The following is a 22,526-nucleotide window of genomic DNA, read 5'->3' as shown; positions in this document are numbered from 1 at the left end:
AGAAATAGGAGCCTCGTGAAAGTGCACACTGTTGCCTAATGTTCTCTGTTCCTTCCTATTCAAGCGGAGAAGTGTGTTGAAGATCTGTGTGCCTGTGTGCATGTGAGAGAGTGAGAGAGAGAGAAAGAGAGAGAGAAAGAGACAAAGAGAGGAGGGGGAAAGGAGGGAGTTACAAGAGAGAAATAGAGAAACAGAAATTGACAGCTAGTTGCTGTCAAGGAAGGTGAGAGCTACCCATGAGTGAGGGCCTTAAGTGGCAGCACTAGAGTCAATGTCATATTGTCCTTAGATTAATTTATTTTAGAATAACTTGAACTACAACTTTTTTGTACAAGTTCACTGTGAGCTTCATACGAGAGGTGATTAGTAGTTTTTGAAAATCACAGGGTTAGGGGATCCCTGGGTGGCGCAGTGGTTTGGCGTCTGCCTTTGGCCCAGGGCGCGATCCTGGAGACCCGGGATCGAATCCCATGTCGGGCTCCCGGTACATGGAGCCTGCTTCTCCCTCTGCCTGTGTCTCTGCCTCTCTCTCTCTCTGTGACTATCATAAATTTAAAAAAAAAAAAAAAAAGTATTTGAAAATCACAGGGTTATTAGTTATGCAGAATACTAAACAGAAATCTAAACCCCAGAAGTCGATTTCAGGGCACTTAAAGTATTCTTATTGAAATAAAACCTTTTAAAAAGGTTATTTTTAAACCTTTTATTTTAAACCATGCTAATTATTATTATTATTATTAAAAGGTTTTATTTCATGCTAATTATTATTTCATGCATGCTAATTAGCATAAGGGATGTCAGATAATTATGTGTTAAGTTTCATGGTGTGAGATAGAGTTTGATTTGGATTCTCTATAAGACTCGCTGTCCTTGAGGGCAACTGGGGAGCTCAGTGGTTGAGTGTCTGCCTTTGGCTCAGATCATGATCCCGGAGTCCTGGGATTGAGGACTCTGGGCTCCCTGCAGGGAGCCTGCTTCTCCCTTTGCCTGTGTCTCTGCCTCTCTCTCTCTCTCTGTGTGTCTTTCATGAATAAATAAACTAAATCTTTTAAAATTCTTTTTAAAAAGGTTCACTGTCCTTGAATGAACAGTGTTTAAAATTCTGCAAAGCCCAGGATTTTAATAATTGGTTTCCAGATCTAAAATCTCTTTGGACCTCCTTCCGAGGGCTATAAGGAGGGCTTTATCACTGGACTTAACTGTAAAGATGGGTGCCCATTCACCTTGGAACAGGCTTTCATGTGAGGGTGGCTGTGTGACCAGGGCAGACATGGGGCCTCTTCTCCCCTACACAGGCTATGGGACTGAATTGTGACTTTGGGTGGAATTTGTCCCTTTCATTATCCCACCACCTGGTATTGGGTTATGATGAAGGTGGTGTCTATCCACCCTGTACCCCTACTTAGAACCACCGAAAGATCAGCTTCCAATACTTACCAAAAGAGAACCAGACATTTGCTGATGGTCAAATAAATTTACACCCATTTTCACAGTGTAAGCAGCCCTTCGATGGTGGTTCAGGGGACAGGGTGCTGCTCAAGAGTTCTCATTTGAATGTCTCTTGAGAAACCAGGCTTCATGAGGAAGGGGATCCCGCACGTTCTGTGAAGTGAATAATGGAGTGAGTCACCACCAGGAGGATCTCTCCAATCCTAAAAGTTTCAATAAGGAGGCACAGGGCAGCTTTCCCCCAGAACACACACTGTGTGTGGGTCCCAGCTGGCTCCTGGATACTGTTTCATTAGGTGACATTTTCCAAGCACCTGTGGATGCTCTAGCAGAGTACGTGGCCCAGTACAGCAGGTACGGGACCCAGTGCAGCATGACACCTCAGGGCCTTGGTTTTAGAGAGACTTGGCTTTTAGTCCTAACTCTTACTAGTAGACAGAGGGAGATTCGTCGCTCATCTCATAAGTTCTTTAGTCGCATTTCCCCCTAGATATGTGTCTTTCCCTCTTGTGATGTTAAAAACAGAAGCATCGCCCAATTCCTAATAGGAAGGAGAGATGGGAGGGCTAGAAGCTAGAGGAAGGCAGAGAAATGCAGATACATCATGAAGGTGTCACTTGGATTACCTCCTCTCAGTTTCAGCAACTGTTCTGGCACCCATGTGGCCACAAGGGTCTTCGGTGCTGCTGGTATTTTTGGGCTCACCGGGAATCTATTTTGGGCTAAAGGAAGCACCTGCTACCTCCCTGAGTCTCTGGAGCTGACTCTTAGAGGAAATAGAAGAAAATTTTCCACTGACTCCTATCTGTTTAACTTTCTTCCATCATTTTAAGGTCTTGCTCACCAACACTCTGAGAGAACAGTCCTTGAAGTGGCCAAGGCTGATCTCTATTTCCCAATGGGAAATCTCAGCTCCTATCTTCAGCATAGGTTTTCATTATGAGAAGTCATGAAGACAGCAGAGGAACAGAAAGGTCCCATGGGAGCAGGGGCAGGGCTGGCATTTTGGGGTAAGAGGAGGCATACTTCACTGATGTCTAAATTTTTCCTGGGGTCCCTGGGTTCTGCTGCAGAAGGAATTCCTGGCTCTCAAGTATTCTCCCATGAAATCAATAAACTGGCAACTCCAAATTGAAGAAAAGACTTCAAATTCATCCCTTCATCAAATATGTATTGAGTACCTGCTATGTGTCAGCCACTGTTTCAGATCCTCGGGATAGCCCACAGAGATGATGGTGACAAGTGTTGGGGAGCAGTAGCTCTGCAGTGAAGCAGGCTGATTCAGGTCACGTTTATTTATTTATTTTTTAAGACTATCTATTTATTCATAAAAGATGCAGAGAGAGAGGCAGAGATATAGGCAGAGAGAGAAGTAGCTCCCAGCAGGGCGCCTGACTCAATCCCAGGACCCCAAGATCATGCTCTGAGCCAAAGGCAGACACTCAACCACTGAGCCACCCAGGTGTCCCGGGTCATGTTAGAAGGAGAGAATCTGGGATATGAGGAACAGAGACTAATGATGAAGGCTGATTCCTAAGGTTGGACTTGAACCACTGAGTACATGTGGCTTTAGTTACAGAGATGAGGGAGGACCAGGTTTGGGGGCACAAGTGAAGGCTCCTATATTCATCATATTAATTTTGAGATGCCTATTTGATCTCTGAGAGAGGAGGCAAGTAAACTTTCCTTATGCAGCTCCAGGCTGCTATTGCAAAATACCATTGACTGGGTGTCTCACAAGATACACAAGTATTTCTCACATTTCTGGAAGCTGGGAAAGCCCAAGATCAAGGTGCCAGCAGATCTGGAGCCTGATCAGGACTTGCTTTCTGGTTTGCAGACAGCCCTCTTCTATCCACACATGGCTGAGAGCAGAGATAGGAGGACAAGCTTTCAGGTTCTTCATAAGTGCACTAGTCCTATCACGAGGGCTCCACCCTCATGTCCTAAGCAACTCCTCAATTCCCCTCCTCCTAATACCATCACACTGAGGAATAGGATTTCAACACACGAATGGGGCCAGGGGTGGGCACAAGCATTCAGCCCACAGCAAGGCTTTAGGCAACAAGAATAAGGCTGAAACCCAGGGGGAGTTTCAGAACTAGAGATAGGAATTTGGGAGTTATTTCCATGTAATGCTTCAAACCAGGATGGAAAAGAGTTTGCAGAGGGAGAAGAAAAGAGGAGGCAGGGCTGACCTCTGGGGCTTATATTCCTCCTCTCTCAGCACAAGGAACCAGCAAAGGAGGCCATGAAGATGTAACTATGGAAGCAGCAGCCCAACCAGGAGCCTGTGCTGTACAGAAGCCAAGAACGGTCAATGATTCAAGGAGGGAATCATCAACTTGAATGCCCCCAGAGGTAGGATATTATGAGAACAGAGACATGCCGTTGTGTAATCACTGGTGAGCATGATGCAAATAGATGTTGGAGAGCAGGGATGAGGAGGCCAGGTAAGAGTTGGCCAAAGAGTTTCCTTTTACTGTTATAGGAAGGGAGGCGTGTTCAGCTATAGAAACAGGATGAAATTTGGAGTCAGAAGACCAAATCCTAGGATCAAGGATCAGTACTCATGGATGTATTTTGAGCAAATACTGTTCCACATCTCAGCATCAATCTGCAACAATGATGCCTGCTCCACAGGGTTCTGGTTTTTGTTTTTAAATATTAATATCCTTTTTTTACAGCCTTGATCTCAGAAACTGAGCATAGCTTTCCTGCCCAACAAGAATTTTCCCATGTGGGAAACAGGCAACTCCTCTACTTATAACAAGATTTAGTTACTCTCTTAGAATATCTCCCCAATTTGATCATGAGGACTTATCAAAATTCTCTGAAGACAGACATTGTGTTAATACTCTTAGTAACCTACTCATTCATTTATTTATTCACTTAAAAACTCATTATGGCCCAAGAATGGTTATAGACACTGGAGTTGTTGCAATGCCCAAACCAAGTCCCTGCCGCATGGAGTTCACATTATAGCGTGGGAAGACAGACAATAAACAAAGACACATGTATATCAGGTGCAGAGATAGGTGTTATGGAGAAAAATAAAGCAGGTTAAGTGGGATGAGGAGTTATTTTCCAAAGGTGACCAATTAAAGGATGTTTCAGCAGAGACCTGCAGGCAGTGAGGGACTAGCCATGAAGACACAGGAGTATCACAAGCAGAGGAAACGGGGAGTGTCAAGCCCCTGAGGAGGAGATGTACTTAGGGTAATTGTCTAGTGCAGAGTTGACTTTTCCTTATCACTCCACTCCAGACATATCTGGTGTCTTGTTCTTTAGAGCTTCAGGTTTCACAAACTGCTACTTAGGGGAAAGAAACAGAGCTTAGTAAAATGATAGGTTGCTGGAGTTTGACTAGGAAGCATTGTAATCTCTTTAAAAAGCCCACAATTGCCACTCCTTCCATGTGGCCTTTTGATGTTTGCTAATTTAGGGCTACCATATTTCCCATCCTCTGGCGATCCCTAGATTTCCCCTCCCTTGCCAATCTCAAGGTCCCTCTACCTCTGTCCGTGTTTCACAGAAATCCCACATCCCTCCTTTTGCATAAGGGCCACTCTCAGGTAGTGGTAGTTGGGGTCCCTCTTAGTTGTAAAACAAAGTTTTAACTTTGATGTGTTAAGGATCTGGGCTGCCGTATTTGCTGAACTTCTAGGCACTTCCCTCCTTCCTCCTTTCAGCAGTGAAATCTTCATGTAAATTCTAAGGCCATCTCCTTTTCCATAGAGGAGTAAACAAGGGGGAAGGGTGGAAGGTTGGAGGTGAACACATGTTATATGGGCCTTTGTAAATCCCTAAAATCATAAACTTTTGTGGTCTCCTTACTTGTATGTAGGTCACAGAAGCAGTATTGATGGATGTCATTGTCCTCATGCTACTCACTTGTTAGACTTTAAGATCTAATGAACACCTAGCCTTCTACTTCAACTTTTCTACCTAGGAAAGTGCCAACATTGGGTCAATATTATACTTCACCTCCTCTGTATCTGATGCAGAAGTTTGCACTAAGGAGAAAAGAATACAGGCTGATGAAAGATCAGTCTTTCACTCTCTCTCTCTTAAATATATACTGATCCAACTGGGACGCTATATTGATAGAATGGTTACTATAAATAATTAAACCGTGAAAATAGACATATACCAGGACTGTCCTGGACATACCAGGAGTAACATCAATGTACAGACAAGCAATTTTATATTACCAAAGTGATATAGGAAAGTCGAAGGGCATCCATTGTAGAAAGGCTCCACCTTTGCTGTTTTCCTGTTGGGCCCTGTTTACTCATTTTCTATATTTTACCTTGCATCTAGGCAAAAACCACTATGTTTCCACTCAAGGGAGGAAGCAAGAAAGTTAATCATTCTCTGAGTTTCTCCTAAACCCCAAACATCTGATAACATCCAAGAAGAGTTAAGTCCCAAATATATTTCAGGACTTTAGCTTCAAATAAACTCCAGTTAACATTGGCATCAGTGACCCCTACCTTCGAAGATTTATAAAATAACACCTATTGTTCACCTGTCACTCTGATCAGAGTTCACCTATCTCCGATCAGACCCGACCTTCGATTCCTGAAGGAACACGTACCCTGGACCTCCTTCCAGTATAAATCTCTAGCCCCAAGTGACGAAGAGACTCATTCTGCTTTCCTTTCTCAGTCTCCCAGGTACTCCATCTGCTATTCTCTGTCACTCAAGCGATGCACTTTTTCACTTTTCACTTTTTCTGTTTTCACTGTTCACTGAACACTTTTCACTGTTTTCACTTTTCACTGTTTTCATTTTTTCTGGCTCGAGTTTGATTTCTATCCCGCATGAACCCAGGGAGCTTCTTGGCTGGTCCTGTGGGAGCCCTCTCTGGGTCCTTAGCTCCAGCCTGCCTGCATTGAAAGGAAAGGGAATGAGGATCAAACCAAGGATAATTCTAAGCCCTTCTGGCCTGTACTTAGCAGACACCTTTCATCCCATCTCATAGAAAAGATTGAGGCTACCAAGATCAATTCTCCTGCTCTGACCTAGACACTTGCCATATGCCTAAATTCATCTTCCCTTCCTCTCTCTCTCTCTCTCTCTCTCTCTTTTTTTCTTCCCTTCCTCTCTTTTTGTTCAGGACCAATCTGTACTTGTGTCTGGATCCCATTTCCTCCTGCCTCTTCCAGGGCTCACCTCTAGCGTCCTCTCTCCTGGGATCTTCCTTCTCTTCTTTTCGATTTCTCCCCACCTAAGAGCAAGCTCAAGTTCTAAAAAGACCTTTCCTGATATTATGTTCCCTTCATTCCTACTCTTCGGTCAAAACACTTAGAGCGTAAAAAAAAAAAAAAAAAAAAAAAACACTTAGAGCGTGATCCATACATGATGTCCCTTCTTTGTGTCCCATCCACTCAGGGCACTATAATTTCTGTCTCCCACTGAGTTATTAGAACTACGCTCATCAAAATTAGCTTTATCTAAGTGGCCAAAACCACTGGATGGTTTTCATCTTTATCTTACTTGATTTTTTTTTTATGCCTTTAGCACAGTTGAGCATTTGTAATAAACATTCTTGGCTTCTTCAATCCCCTATGCAACTAGAACCCCCCGCCCCCCGCCCTTGGCATCTTTCTCAAACTATTCCTATGTGGTGTCCTCCAGAGTCACTGGTGACTATGAACTATACCAGAGGAAGATATGAAATACTTGGCCATTTCTACTTCCTGCAGGTGGCACCAGAGACATAGGATCACAGGCAGGTGGGAGGAGAAGGGGCTGTGCAAAAGTTGGTATCACTCTTCATTGCTGCCTTGAAAATAGTGCTCTGGATCTGGAGTGGAGGAGCCACGTGGCCTAGGGGTCTCCTTAGGGCAAGTTTATCTTTCAAGGCTCACCAGTTGTGGGTGGAGGTAGGATTGAGTCACATGTATAGCTTGCATAAGGGGGAGGCCAAATGTAGCAGTAAATAGTCTTTGGAAAGCAGAGTTCAACAATTTAAAAATCAATTTTTTTCTTCTAAGATAGCCAAAAATGGTTACTCGTGGTTTCTTATGTTTCTTTAACTAGGGTTACCAGAACACAGCTTTGCATTAGAAATGCAAGTTCGGCAGAAATGTGTCTTCCCTAATGAGGCCTGGTGCCTATTGGTATTGTGTCTGAGTCCCTGGGGCTGTTCAGTGGGGGGTGGTGGCACTCTCTGATTTTCCAGTTGCTGAGAAGTCCACAGGCCTCCTGTGGACATTTAAAGTGGCCATAAACTACCCTGGAGCTTTGGGACTCAGCAACAGGGCTTCCACATGGGGCCTGACTCTACACAGGCCCTGTGGGTGGGTTTGTGGGGAGAGCTTCCCACTTAGAGCTGGCTGTGTGGACCCGTTGTCACTTGGTGGGTAACTTTACATCAAAGCCTGTGGCCTGATGGAGCCTTGATTCTGAATGAAGCTAAGCAGAAAATGGTGTAGTTGGAAGCAGAGGATTTACCACTTGTGGGAAGGTTACAAGAATTCCATTGTGGCTACAGACAAGAGTCAGCTTTGTGTGTTCTGAAAGGCCTCTGTAAAAGTCCATTTGTTCAAGGCAACATGGAATGTCAGAGCTGGCAGGGACCTCAGAGACCAGCTAACCCAACCTTCTTGTTCTTTTTAATATAGGTTTCAAAATGCAGACTGTGGCTGGACCCTTATAATTGCATCCAGTCGCGTGACTTCAAAATTTTTTTACATTCCCTTCGATGTTAAGCTATTTGTTACTGACAGTCAAACAAACAATGCCAGCCAGGTAAAACATGGGGATTTCTGAAGCTAAATTCTTTATACTGACTGCTTCCAGGACATCTCTCATTTCTTTATTAACCCATGGCCAGCTGATTTCTGTCCTCACTCTCTATAAAAACAGTTTTCAAGGCCTTTGGGTACCCCTTCCTCTTGGGTTCTTATGCCATCTCCACTGACCCATGCTTCAGAGTCTACCTCAATAACTAAAAAGGGCCTCTGCTCACCTCATGTTCATCATCTATGGCCTTCTGTTCTAGTTAAAATCCCTTTAGAGGGGTTCTGTTCCTTGCAAGCAAACTAATATGGGGGAGTATTATTTTTTTAATGAAACAAATCCCTGCATCCCTCCACACCCATCTATTTCTTTTTTCCCTTGGTCTCTGTATGTCTTTGAACTGAATCATTCAAGGAGAGGATAGCTCACTTTGCTTAAAGGTAGGAATAGTTAGCAATCCAAAATGCTGCCTCCCATCATATACAAAGCACATTATGTAGATGGTCTCATTTAACCTAGAAATATCCATATGGAAGTAGATACTACACCATGTTCATATTTTTCAAATGATAAAACAGAGGCATATAGGTTAAATAGCTTGCCTTGCTGAGCACTGGAGCTGGGATTTGAACCTCTCACTACTCACCAGCAGAGGTTATAGAACCTACATGAAAAGCTGCCTTCACATGTTATCAAATTGCTGCTCAGATGTGTTATCCTTCTTCTCCCCTCCTTACAGTTACTATTTAAACTTGGGCTAGGGGTTCTTTGACCTCCTGGGCTAAAAAGGGCTGAATGAGCATAGGTCCTGACAGTCAGACTGGCCCAATTCCAGTCTCAAGGTTTCCAAGCCTCCCCTGCCAACTACTGGCAAACATGCCTCAGCTTCCACATTATGAACTGTGGGTTCACTTCTGACGTAGAATCTCCCATAAAGTGTTTATCTTCCTACAACCAAGGAAGAGCAAAAAACATTTGCCCTTTCCCACTTGGAGGAATGTCCCTTCTACTCAGAACAGCTATCCTGAAACAGTCACCTTGGGCTTGGCAGAGCTGTCCTCTGGCCTGGAAGGGAGACTCTGAGTGCGCCCCAGGCTACTATGGTATGTGAGTGTGGCATTAGTTTTGTGGGTTTGGCAAGGTAGGAAGTGACCTCTTGGTTGCTGGAGGTCTTTGGTTTGGCTGGAATCTCTCTGTCCCCCTTATGCAGTTCTGCTCTTTGAGAAATTCAGAATCCTTGACAGAGGTCCTTACTTTCCTCAGGCAGCTTTCTAGAACTCGGAGAATTTAATCTCTGCAGCAAACTAACAAGGTTGCATTTGCCCCTTCTTTCTGTTGACTTCCCAGGAGATTTCAAGCATCCTGAGATGTTCTTTTAAAAGCTGGTGTTCCTGAAGTTAGCAGTGACTTCTCAGAGTCCACCTCATTTCCGAATATCAACCCTGCTGGGGTCACAGTCATTGCCTCAAAGAAATTGGTGCAAATTAGTCACCTTTAAACTAATCTGGGAGTAGGTTCCATGAGAGTTATTAGCCTTCCTGCATAGGCTCCTTAATATGGCAAATACAAATTCCAGTCTACATCTCAGATTTGCAAGAATGATAACTTTATTTTTCAATAATCAAACTCATACTTTTATATCCTATTCCGCTGAGTGACTAGCCTCTATCTTGATCTATGCAGTGTTTCTTCTCAACACCCAGCAGGCTGAGAGGAATAGAGTTTCCTGCCCTGGGAGAGCAGGATAATCAGAGAGAAGCAGTCAGAATGGTGGCATTGATGGATCTAAAGAAAGACAGGGCCCCATGGAAGTAGTACAATCCCTATATGTAGATTTATGAGCCTCAGGAAGATAGTAAAACACCAGGAGAGAAAATGTCTGTGGTGAGTCTTGGCAGCCAAGGCCTTACTCAGCCTTATAATGAGTTCTACACCAGACTGGCTGAGAACATTCAGAATGGCTGGGGAAAAACAGAAGTTTCTGACAGAGCCATTCATGTGGGAGTGAGACTCTTTCTATGGAGCCTCTATGGACTCACATCCAAAGCCCACACGGGGTGATGAATGTCTCAGAAGTCACACCCACAAGGGCACTGAACTGCAGGTAACCCCCACACCTCTTCCTTCAGCTCTCTGTGATGCCTTGGCATGACATATGTCCCACAAGACTTCAGTACAACTTGGGGAGGGAGATGCAGGAGCAAAAATCTCAATTGACTGAGGCACAATTTTGCGTCCACCACAAATTGGGAGGTCAAAAGGGAAAGCTAGTTGAGTTTGGGAAAAATATAGAAATATGATCATTCATGCACACCTGAATTTGTGAAGCTAGAGTTGTATACAAGCTCTAGTAGAGTGTGGATTTATCAAAAGAATTCAAAAGAATCTCATGGAAACAAAATTCTGGAGGTATAGCTGGGCTTCACGGGAATGAGAACGCCACTAGCAGCTACTGCAGGTGGCTCTGACTGTCCCTCATAATCAGCTTTACTCTGGGACATGGTACCAATGTCCCCTCTGCAAAGGCTGAGACAGAGGCAGGTGGCTTTCTCTCTGGACTCCTAATCCCTATTTCTCCATAACATTGGTGGACATGGGGTAGCCCCGGTGGCGCAGCGGTTTAGCGTCACCTGCAGCCCGGGGTGTGATACTGGGGACCCGGGATCGAGTCCCCCGTCAGGCTCCCTGCATGGAGCCTGCTTCTCCCTTTGCCTCTCTCTCTCAATAAATAAATAAATAAATAAATAAATAAATAAATAAATAAACAAATCTTAAAAACAAAACATTGGTGGACATGGGTCTTTGGTTGGTGCTCACTAAGGAGCCATCTCCGAGCCTCGTATTGGCTCTGTGACTGCTATGAAAATCATTGCATCCTTAGTGCCTCCCGGTTGAAAGTTTTGAGAGGGTATCACCTCTGACATTCTTGCCAGTTTGCCAGTGTAATGCCCTTTAGGTCAGGAACCCACCCTGCTTCAAGTCCGTGGGGTCGGAAGGTGAGGAATCAGTAAATCGGACATCAAACCAGTCATCAGAAGTAGATGGGTTGGAAAGTTTCAGAGAAGAGGGTCTTAGGCCCAGAGGCCTGGCCCAATCTCTAATTTCCCTTTGTTAAAATTATTGCTGCACGTGCCTTATATCCCTCTCTACCTTATAACATCTGTGAAAGTAGAAGTTCTGATTCATTTGTGTATGCACCATGACATCTTTGTGTGCCTTTGGCATTTGGGAGAATTCAATGAATATTTGGTGAATGAGTATACATCTCTCTCCTCTTAGCCCTCTATTTCTCTATATTCATTCTCTATTCTTTATACTTTTTTTTCCTAGTGGACAGTGTCCAGGTTAAAACCCAAATAGAATAATTCTCATTGCTGAGGAGTAATAGGTGAGTGCCAGCCAAAATGACTAGATTTGAGTGTGACCCTTATGCAGATGGATTTCCTGACCAGACACTATAAAGAAACATCCTTTGCATCACCATATCTGTAATTGGGCTTTCCCTGACAACTGAACATCTTAATTTCTCATTATTTTAGAGCTGTCTTAACTGCTATGGAAATTGGCTGGAGACCACTTTCAATGTTTGAAGCATTTAAGTGATAGATTACAGCTAATTTAAAGAAGAGGAAGAAGTGGCACTCTGCAGAAGATCACTCCTAGTCTCTTTCTGACACTTGAAATGATTTTTCTAAATTAAAAGCTTCAAGTTTATTAACAATCATTGCCTTTGATTTGAGTAAAGAAATCCAAATATTTCAAGTTTCTCTGTGAGCTAAGTAAAAGAGGTCTATTTAAATGGCAGGGCTGTCCTGATGCCAATGATGACAAATGAGAATCATAAAATTTTGGGCCTGGAGTTTACATTTAATCCAACCCTTCCATTTTATAGGGGAGGACACTGAAATTGTTAATAAGGTTTGTGATTGTCACCCTGCTAGAATCAGAGCTAGAATTCCCACCCACCGGGTCCAGGGTTCTTCAACCTCAAAAAAATCAGAACTGCTATGGGCAGTGGGATAATGCTAGAAATTAATAACATGTTGTGATTTGTGATTTATAGTAAGAAATAAATAATTGTCTTAATTTTTTACTTGTCCTAAAAGTCTTGAAAGTTCCTAGGTGATGAGAATGATAAAATGTATCCCTTTTGTTATGTTAATGAGGTGACTTTTGGAAAGCCCCAGGTAACCCTAAAGCTAGTGGCTGGTTGCCAGGGGAACTGATCATGTGATTAGATGGTAGGACCTTTCAGTCTCAGCCCCAGACCTCCAAGGAGGGGAAGGAAGGCCAGAAATTGAGTTCAATCACTAATGGCCAATGATTTCAGGAATCATGCTTATGTAATGAAGCCTCCACTGAAAACCAAAAGGAAGGGTTTGGAGAGTTTCCAGGTTGGTGAACTGGAACGTTTCCATGTGCCACTGGGCAGGGCCCCAAACTCCACCAGGACAGAAACTCCTTTGTGACCTTGCCTTATATATCTCTTCACCTGCATCTTCATTTCTATAACAAGTTGCAAGTTCAAGGTGATTCCTACAAGTTGATTCTTTCAAGTTCTCTCTGTATAGCTGGGGTACCGGAGTACAAGAGTCCGTGGCCCCAGGGGTCCCAGAAAGACCAGGTTCAGCCACTCACCACTGACAAAATCTGAAGGCAGAGAAATGAGTAGTGGTGAAATCAGAAAGGAATTTATTTCAGTGAGGCCAATGCCGAGAAGACAGTGGATTAGTGTTCCAAAGACAATCTCCAACGGCTGAAAATACTTTCCAGTGTATTTAAGGAAAAATGTGGGACAAAGATCGGGTGGGTTTGCACAGGTGGGCAGTAAAAGTCTGGTTAATCATTGTCTTGGAGTCCATCACAAGGAGTCTTGCTGGCTCAGGGCAGTCCTCACTGTTTGAGGGGGAAGTGTCGGTTGCCATCAGGGAATACTTTGCCCACAGGGTCTTTGGAAGGAGACTCAAATCAATTAGAAAGTTTGAGGTCAAAATGGAGGTAGTTGGAGACCTCTTTCATGTGCACTAAGTAAAACAGTCCCTTCATATCCTTTAACATCTTTTGTAATTGAACAGGTTCAGGATAGGCCCTCCTCCCCAACCCTCCCTCCACCCCATGTGCCATTTTGACATGTAGATTATTTTGAGCTGAAGGCATTCGAGATCCTGCAGGTTCAAGAGATACTTCTGCTTCTCCCTTAACCGCATAGAAGAATCTAAATTGGGCTTTTTTTTCCAGAGTAAGAGTTACAAACAGAGGTAAATTTTATCTGAGTCACCCATCTGTACAGTAGGGCAAACATGTAATTACCAAATATCTGCTTTTCTTATCAGGAATCATGAAATGCATTCCTTTCCTCCGAAATCCCAGACCCCCTACCCCTTTCTCCTTAGTTCAGAATGACAAACACTTCATTTTGCCTGTCTTTGGAATTTTCCGTCTCTATGTGGACTCCGTATATGTAAGCCTATTAATTTGAATTTCTCCTGTTAATCTGTCTCATATCAATTTGATTCTTAGTCCAGTTAGAAGGGCCTTTGAGGGAGCAGGAATTCTTATTTCCCAACATAATAAACCAGAATTTAGTGAGTAAACCCATTTCCTGAGTCCTGTGAGCCACTCTAGCAAATTAATTGATCCCGAGTAGGGGGTCATGGGAGTCTCTGATTTATAACCAGTCAGAAGGTCACGTAGCAATCTGGACCTGTGATTGGCATCTTTAGTGGATGGCAGTCTTGTGTGACTGAGCCTTTAACCTGTGGAATCTCATGTAGCTAGTGCCAGAATTGAGTCCAGCTGAACCCAGCTGGTGTCAGAGTATGCCTGGTGGTGGGGGAAAAAAAAAAAAACCACATGTTGACATCGGTATCAGAATTGTTACATGGATAGCATGAACAGTCTTATCAGTATATATGGCTAAGCTCATGGAAGGAAAATGAGACAGTCCTCCATCCTGAAGGAAAGATAAAAATGACTCATTTTCAGGACTGTGTATCTCTCCAGGGATGCTCAGAAATTAGCCAGAGAAGCCCAGCGGACCTGCCTGGGCCCCAAGGTGGAATGAACCAGTCACCGCGCTCAACAATCAATCCTCACGAGCTAGGTAAACCACACAACCACTAACTAGTACCCAAGCTGGGATCTTCACTCGGATCTCTTAAAGTACCAAGCCTGGGCTCTTAAGCAGAGGTGACATTTGAGTAGAGTCTCCTTGGTGCACACCGGGGCCTCTCTGGGGAATCTTGCTCTGCACCACCCGTATTTTAAATGTCTGTGAATACCTGAGCCTGCCAGGAGAAATTCTGCATGCCTGGACCAGTCTGAGCTGAACTGGCCTTTCAGCCCCAGGCCGACTTATATGATCAACTTCATCTCCAGCTCTTTGGCAGGATAGTGCCAGCCAGGTGGGGTGGCAAAAAGTAGGGTGCAGTTCCCCTAGAGAAGTAGGATAAAGCTGCTAGGAGCATGGGGGGGGGGTACTGTTGAGCAGATGAAATGTGTCTGCTCAAGATTCAACAAATTACAGATTGCTGACAAAAAAGTCAAAGTTGGATTCTACGCTTAAAAAACAAAACAAAACTATTACAGAACTAAAAAAGGGAAAGGAAGGGGATATGAAGTCATCCTTAATTTTATTAGGAACAAAGTATCACTAGCATTGATTGCCCATGTAGCACATTCCTTGGCATTTTATTTTGTCAAACACCAGTGTTGCAGAGAACACAGCCAGGGAAACTCACCCGGCAGGGAAGTCCATCTAGAAGGCCCTTGGCTCTTATTGATCAAACCCTGTTGTTGCCGGATCCTGCTCAAGTCCACGTTACCAGAAACCTCATACCCGAGTGGAGGCTCTTCCTGTCTCGGAGCATGCGTGCGCCCCTAATCAGAAGGTGTGTATCTGCACACGACTCCTGGGCCTCGATTCATTCCTCTGATAGAGCCTCCAAAAAATTCAATGAAGAAACTTGAGGGATCGTCCTTTAAATACAAATGAGGTTCACATTTGATAAGGAATGATGGTGCCATCTTATCACCTCCCACTCTTGGTCGTTCATCCACCCCGCATTTGCTGGTGCCGACGCGCCAGGTGTACATTGAAGATACAGCAATAAGCCCAACAACCAGCCCCCCGCCCTCCTGGATGGAGCTCAGTCGGGGCCGGGGAACCCGCTGCCTCAAGGCCCAGGTAGGGTCCCACCCCCTCCAGCAATCCTTCCCCGGCCTTCCTGGGTCACCGTCTCCGGCCAGCACATCTCACCCTACCGGCTGGGCGGGGACCACCCACCCCCCGCCCTGGGCGCCGGGCCCCGCGCCCCGCGCCCCGCTCCCGCCCGGTTTGGTAGGCGGCCCCGGAGGAAGCCCGGCCCCGGCTGGCGCTGGCGGCGCTGGCGGCCGCGGGGAGCAGACGGCTCTCCCCGCCCCGGCCCAGCCCCCGCGCAGGCGTCGGGCTGTGGGCGGGGCAGTGGGCGGGGCAGTGGGCGGGGCCGCGGGCGCAGACGGCTCTCCCGGCCCAGTCCCCGCGCGGGCGTCCGGCCCGTGGGCGTGGCCTCGGAGCGGGCAGTGGGCGGGGCCTCGGGGGCGGGGCGGTGGGCGGGCCCGAGGGGCGGGGCTACGGGCGGGGCCGCGGGGCGGAGGCGGGCCGGCGCAGGTGGCTGGGCGGCCGCCGGGGAGCGAGCGCGGGCGCCGGGCCGCCGCGGCGGGATGGGGCGGCTCGGGGCCCGCCGCCTCGTCCTGCTCGCCGCCTGCCTGGGGCTCTGCGGGGCGCGCGGGGCGCTCGGAGGTACGCGCCTGCCTTCCCCGTCCCGGGCCCCTCCCCGGCCGCGCGGCGCCCGCCAGCGGAGGGTGGGGGGGCCGGGACCCCGGGGCTCGGGGAAGCCGCGCGGCGACCGGAAGGGACCCCAGGCCGGGCGTTCCTGGGCTGGGCGGCGGGAGGAGACGGCTCTGCCCTGCGCGGGGGTGGGCGCCGCCTCGGGAAGCTTCCAGCTCCCGGCCCCCTCCCCGCGCGGCGCGGCCCGCCAGGTCCGGGGAGCCCCGGGGAGCCCGGGGGTGGGCCTGCCCCCGAAGGCCGCGCGGCCCTCGCCGCCCATCGGGGTTTCAGAGTTGGGCTCTTGGTCGCGCTCGGGCGGGCGGAGGAACGCGAGCGGCCGGCCTCCCTGCTGAGCCGTGCACCCTGCCCTCCCGGGCCCGGGGACGGGTACTCGGCTGCGCCCGACCCGCCGGCCTTCGGGGCCTTAAACTGGTCCCGGGACTTCTCGGGTCCGGGCCTGGCCTGTGTTCTCCAAGTACCGCCACAAGCCCACCCACATTTTCTGATTTATTGGGAATGGCGCTTTCCAAAAGTCGAGGATTACTAATAAAAGCATACTTAATTGTGTACGACTCTTTACAGAGTCCTGCACGTGGGCCTTCTCGTCCTCTGTGGCTCCTTGAAATTTAATTTAGTTCAATTAAAGACTTCCTTTGATGCTTTTTTTTTTGTTTTAAGATAAAACATTCTTAATCAACGGCCTTATATCTCTTTGTAGGATTCGGATTAAATCCTGAACACTTATTTACTTCATTTTAGGCATAGAGTAGACAGTGCCATTGCGGCCTACACCGCCTGATTTCACCAGGAGCCTGAGTAATGTTGCAGCCACGATGGCATCTGTAGTATGGACACTTGACTCTTAGCCCAGCTGCTCAGGGTCTTACTGCAGTTCCCCCAGCTCTGCTGCCACCCTGCCGTATGTGGGCCCTTCCTAGCTCTTTCTCCTGATTCCTTCCTGGCCGGAAGGGTCGATTAGGCCGGGAACTGCAGGTCTGGGGCTTTGATGTGGCTTTGAGAGAGAAGATTCCAGTTGCAGAACAGGGAGATCTGGGAGCACAGTGAATGGTACTGATTGGGTGGTGATCCATGATGGACCAGCAATCCAGTAGTGCTCAGTATAGGGTGATGGCAAGTCCAGAACCTTAGAGTCAGAAGGACTAGGGCTTCGACCTGGGTGCTGTCATATGTTCTCAGAGTGGCTTTGGGAAAGTGACTTTTCCCTATCTAGTCTTAAATCTGTAGAATTGAAATAATAACTTCTGCAGAGAGGCTTGAATACAATAACTGTATAAGACTTCCTTACAGCCAGACAACTACGCAGTAGTGCTCATTTCCCTCCTTTTCTACTCATTAGCCTCTCTCCTCGTCATCTGTGCAATTACCTTGGGTATGAGGCTAAGAAGCCTATGGATTAGATACTTCTCATTGAGGGGTCCAGGATGTGGATAGGGAAGGTTTCTTGGATAAAGAATTCCATGGCATACATAGCAGATCCCCCTTATCCATGAGAGATACGCTCCAAGACCCCCAGTGGATGCCTGAAATCACAGATAGTACCAAACCCTATATGTACTATGTTTTTTTTTTACTATACTACATACTATAATAAAGTCTATTTTGTAAATTAGGCATAATAAGAGATCAACAACAATAAAATAGGACAATTATAAAAATGTACTATATTAAAAGTTATATGAATGTGGTCTCACTCTCTCAAGATACCTCATACTGCATTCATCCTTCTCATTGTGCTGTGAGATGGGAAAGGGTCTATGTGATGAGATGAACCAGGCAAATGGCGTAGGCATTGTGACGTAGCTTTGGGCTGCTATTACTCTTCTAAAGATAGGTCAGAAGGAGGATCATCTGTTTCTGGACAATGATTGACCATAGGTAACTGAAATCATAGATAAGGAAAAACTACAGTACTTTTAACATATATACTGTTCCTCACCCATGGCTCTTTTTTTTTTTTTTTAAGATTTATTCATTTATTCATGACAGACACAGAGAGAGAGAGAGAGAGAGGCAAAGACAAAGGCAGAGAAGAAAGCAGGCTTCCCTCAGGGAGCCTGATGCGGGACTCAATCCCGGATCCTGGGATCACCACCTGAGCCAAAGGCAGGCTCCCAACTGCTGAGCCACCCAGATGTCCCACCCATGGCTCTAATTGCAACACAAATATTGGATGCTGAGGTCTTATCAAAAGCTACTTTGGGACGCTTTGAAGAATATCTTCTTGACTAGCTAGATGTGTTATCTGATTTTAGTTTTCTTTCTTCCTTGGATGATTCAGGCTGTTGCTTTGAATAAATCTAATTGTCAAGCATAGGTGAACTCTGTTCTTGGTGTTTGAGGGACATCGGGTGATGTGTCCTCAGCTTGGAGAGTCTCACCAAACAGGGAGCCACTTTGCCTGGTAAACAGATCCTGTCTCAATAAGAATATCCTTAGCATACACCCTCCGCACATCCCTATTTGCAAATCAAATATCAATACTACTATCACTAACCACTTTCTCAAGGTACAACATGTACTTAGCACTAGACCCATGTTGTCCATAGTTCAATGTCTCATTTTTGGCTCCCTTCTTATCAGATCCCATTAGAATATTATTGCTTTGACCTTGTACCAGCGCTGATGAAAAGCCTGAACAGGAAGAGAAGTGCCAGCACTTCCAGTTCCTTTTGCATTTACTGGTCCTCGCATTATTTCTATGTATTTTTAAGCTATGGCTGATTTGCAGGAATTTGAAAAAGCAATGGATCCTGTAAGAGAGGATTTGTTTAGTTAAGGTGAGATAACACAACTGTAAACCCCGTTGGCCAGGCAGATCCATGCGTGGTGTGTCACTGAATGGGAAAGACAGTTCTACAACCTTCTGGGTTGTAGAATTCGCACTGCTCCCTTGGGGCGACTTGTGTACCTAGCAGGTGAGACACATGGCTGGGCTCACATGGGCGACTGAGGCAGGATGCCCATCAATCTGTAAATTAGAGAAGAATAAAGAATTCTTATTTTTTTAGATTCTTATTTTTTTAGATGAAGGTAACCTGTGAATTTGTAATATTTTCTCCTGACTCCACAGTGAATGTCTTGGCACCCCACTTTGCCATTTCTGTTTTTTTTTTTCCACTTTGCCATTTCTACCTGAAGCTGTGATGCCCAAACCCAAATGCTCACCATGGCCAGTGTGTCATGGTGAGCCAAGCAACAGCTGGTGTGGCAGGAGCTGCCAATGAGTGGTGGACCCCGGAGCTGGGACATCCAACCCCACTCATGGCTGCTGTGCTATGGGTATCAATAGGTCCCAGGATGGCCCGATCAGCTGACTCATGTGGGGAAGCCCAGAAGTTCAGGTGTTTGATTAAAATCTCCTTTCTTTAAAATATCTTAATTTAATATTTTTATTATATTAGAAATAGAGCTGCACCTGCCTTACAAACTCAACCAAACTCATAACCTCTGCTTCTGGGGACTTTCCCAGTGCTACGGCTTTATTCGGCTCCATCTTCCCAGCACTTAGTACAGTACCTACAAATGACAGGTGCTCAATCAATCCGAGCACCTGAAGGACAGAACACAGTTGGGGACCAGAGAAGACAGAATGACAGCTCCCCAGGGAAGTTCACATCGTGATTCCCAAAATAGACTATGTTGCTTTACATGGCAAAAGGGACTTTGCAGCTGTGATCCAATTAAGGATTTTGAGATGAGGGATTACATGGGATCATCTGTGTGGGCCCTAAGCAAACACGAAGTGTTAAAAAAGGGAGAAAATCTGCTGGAAGCAGAGGTTGGAGTGACATGATTGCTGGCGGGGGCCACAAGCCAAGAAATGTGGCAGTCTCTTACAAGTTACAAAAGGCCAGGAAACAGATTCTCCCCTCCAGCTGCCAGGAAAAAAACACAGCCCTGCAGACACCTTGATTTTAGCTCAGCAAGACCTATTTTTGGACTACTAGCCTCCAGAATTGTACAGCAGTAAATCTGTGTCATATGAAGCCATTACATTTGCGGTAATTTGGTGCAGCAGCAATAGGGGTTAAGAGTGGGAGAGTAAACAGATTTGCACAAGGGCCACATGTGTCCAAGATAGGACATAGGTACTATGTCATGAAGAGGGAGTTTTCAGCTCAGTCAGTACCCAGCTAGGGACTAGGGCTGATTCCCCGCTTCATTCCAGGGGTGCTATGGGAAGCTACAGAGTCCACAGGAATAGCTCCCGCTGGAGTGATGCGGGACACAGTCTACTTGACCCTATGCAGCAGGCATGAGGTAGAGAATGCCCCACCAGGAGAAGCTTGGTAAGTGCTGCTTTGCCCTTTGCCACCTGAGCAGTTGGCATGGCATGTTTGGAGGATGAATGAATGAAAAGTGAGAAGGTGTTGGGTCCTGTTCTATAAGAAGAGTAGAAGAGTTGCAGGGCCACAGATCACTTGGGTCCCACCTAGAAACCCAAGACAGGCATCTTCATGGTGGCCCTGGGCCCACTACCAGTCCTTTCCCGCCCTCCTACAGTGCCAGCAACACATTTAACAGAGATGTGGTGCCAGAGGCCCCTGTGGTCCCCCAGCCCACTAAACAACAGCCCATCCCTGCAGCCATGGAGCAGACACCTCCTCACTCATTGACTTTGTGTCCCAACTTCTATGTTAGTGGACCTGAGGTTTGTGGGAGAGACTCTTAGAGTTTCCCTCATTGGGGTTTGCTTCTAATGGACAAAGGAGGTTGGGCCTCTCGGGCAGGTTAGGTGTTTGTGCTGAGTTATTCCATACCTGGAAGTTTTCTTTCTCAGAGTGTTCTGGATGGTTAGCTATCTCTTGAATAAATGTTTGATTTGGTTTGGTTTGATAAAGCATGCAACGTCAGTGCCACAGTTAAATACTATAGATATTCCTCAGAGCAGATTTGTGAAGTAAAAATGTGGCTTTCCTTTCCAAGTGCTGTGACTCCACTCACATGGTCAGCATGAGGAAGGGCTGCTTTATAATGCTGGCCCTCCTCCTAGCACCTCGTCTTAGACCTTTATATGATGCCAATGCGGTAGCAGAGAAGTTCGTTTTTGTGGTTTTATATTTTAACTTTTAAAATAAGCTTCTATGCTTATGATATATCGTCTGTAGAATACATTTCAAAGAAACGCAATGCATAAAAGGTACAGCGTAAAATTGTTGATAATGGGGCAGCCTGGGTGGCTCAGCGGTTTAGCACCGCCTTTGGCCCAGGGGCTGATTCTGGAGACCCAGGATCGAGTACCATGTCAGGCTCCCTGCATGGAGCCTGCTTCTCTCTCTGCCTCTTCTCTCTCTCTCTCTCTCTCTGTCTCTCATGAATAAATGAATAAAATCTTTAAAAAAAAAATTGCCGACAGTGTTATATTATGAAAAGGCAGCTGTAGTTTCCCAGGAAAGCAAACAGTTCCGAAATCTCTTTCTTGGGAATACTTTCCTAATTACTTTCTATCTCACTCTTGCTTTGCCCTCACACAGTCACCAGGCCAATCTTTCTAAAATCCAGAACTGATGTGTCTTCTCCCAACTAAAAACTGTATCTTCCCCATTGTGTGAAGAAGGAGATGCAACCTTTTTGAAGTGGTTTGTAAGACTCCCCTGCCCCTGTCAGTCGGTCCCTGACCATGAGGATCCAGTGGGCCAGTCAGCCATTTTCTCCCCAAACGTTCATTGAAAATCTCTAGTCATATATGTGCCAACAGAACAAAGCAAAACAAAACGAAGCTTCCCTCCTAGGAACCCTCTCTCCATAAGTGGATACCTAGCCAGAAACCTGGAAATTCATCTAGATTGCCCCTGTGTCTTCCTCTTCTCCCTCCTAGACAGTCCAGCTTTTAAAATCTGTTGAACCCACCCACCTACTTCTTCCCCTGCCTGCCTCCCTCATTGGGTGCCTCCTATGTGCCAGACACTCTTGTAGGTGCCAAGGATTGAGCAGAGACCAAGACTAGTAAAGCCTCCTGCCCTCAAAACCTCACATTCTCTTTGGGATGGTATGGGAGTGGAGCTGGATAATAATCCAGGAAACAAAGAAGGAAGGTAACTGGAGCTGACAATAAGGCCCTTGAAAGTTTAAACTGAAAGTTCAGGGAAGGCCTTTCAGCCCTCTGACCATTTGTCCCCTGCCCCCTCATACCTCTGCAGCTGCCACCCTACCCTCGCTGCTCCCCCCTCACACTGTGCTTGGCCAGACTGGACCTTTGGTTTCCTTGCCTCCTATCTCCCCTCATTTTTTCTCCTCTTGCTCTTTCCTATTCCTCACTGGGTCTTTCTGGAAGCCCCTCAGTCCATCCCCCTTGACCTGGCTGAGTCCCTCTGTAGTGCTCTCTGTTTCCCAGGTACTAAGCCACTGTAGTTGCTTGATTGGCTGTCTATGTCCTTCACCTTTGAATCCTTATATCTGTGGTATATTTGGTATATTTGTGGACAGCATAAGTACATGTAGGGTGGGCCACTGAAATCTGCTAGAGAGAGACACTTGATAGGCACAGTGCTCCTTCTTG

At 46.3% G+C, this 22,526-nt stretch overlaps 1 protein-coding gene across 3 annotated transcripts in view; it reads left to right on the top strand.

Moving 5' to 3' along the window:
• The first annotated feature begins 15,865 nt into the window (after positions 1 to 15,865).
• Positions 15,866 to 22,526, top strand: part of LOC121486867 (chondroitin sulfate proteoglycan 4-like) — a 67,578-nt gene continuing 60,917 nt past the window's right edge. For 2 of the 3 annotated variants that reach the window (XM_041748243.1, XM_041748241.1), the window contains exon 1: positions 15,866 to 15,979. In XM_041748243.1, coding sequence (XP_041604177.1) covers positions 15,901 to 15,979 — 79 coding nt within the window. In that variant the 5' untranslated portion in view covers positions 15,866 to 15,900. Of the gene's footprint in view, positions 15,980 to 20,195; positions 20,317 to 22,526 lie in introns of all 3 variants that reach the window. The other variant, XM_041748242.1, reaches the window with a different exon arrangement.

This window comes from Vulpes lagopus, chromosome 3 (genome assembly GCF_018345385.1).
Source record: "Vulpes lagopus strain Blue_001 chromosome 3, ASM1834538v1, whole genome shotgun sequence".
Classification (NCBI taxonomy): Eukaryota; Metazoa; Chordata; class Mammalia; order Carnivora; family Canidae; genus Vulpes; species Vulpes lagopus.
Note: the sequence above shows the minus strand (reverse complement) of the source record. Positions and strands in the feature narration are given on the sequence as shown.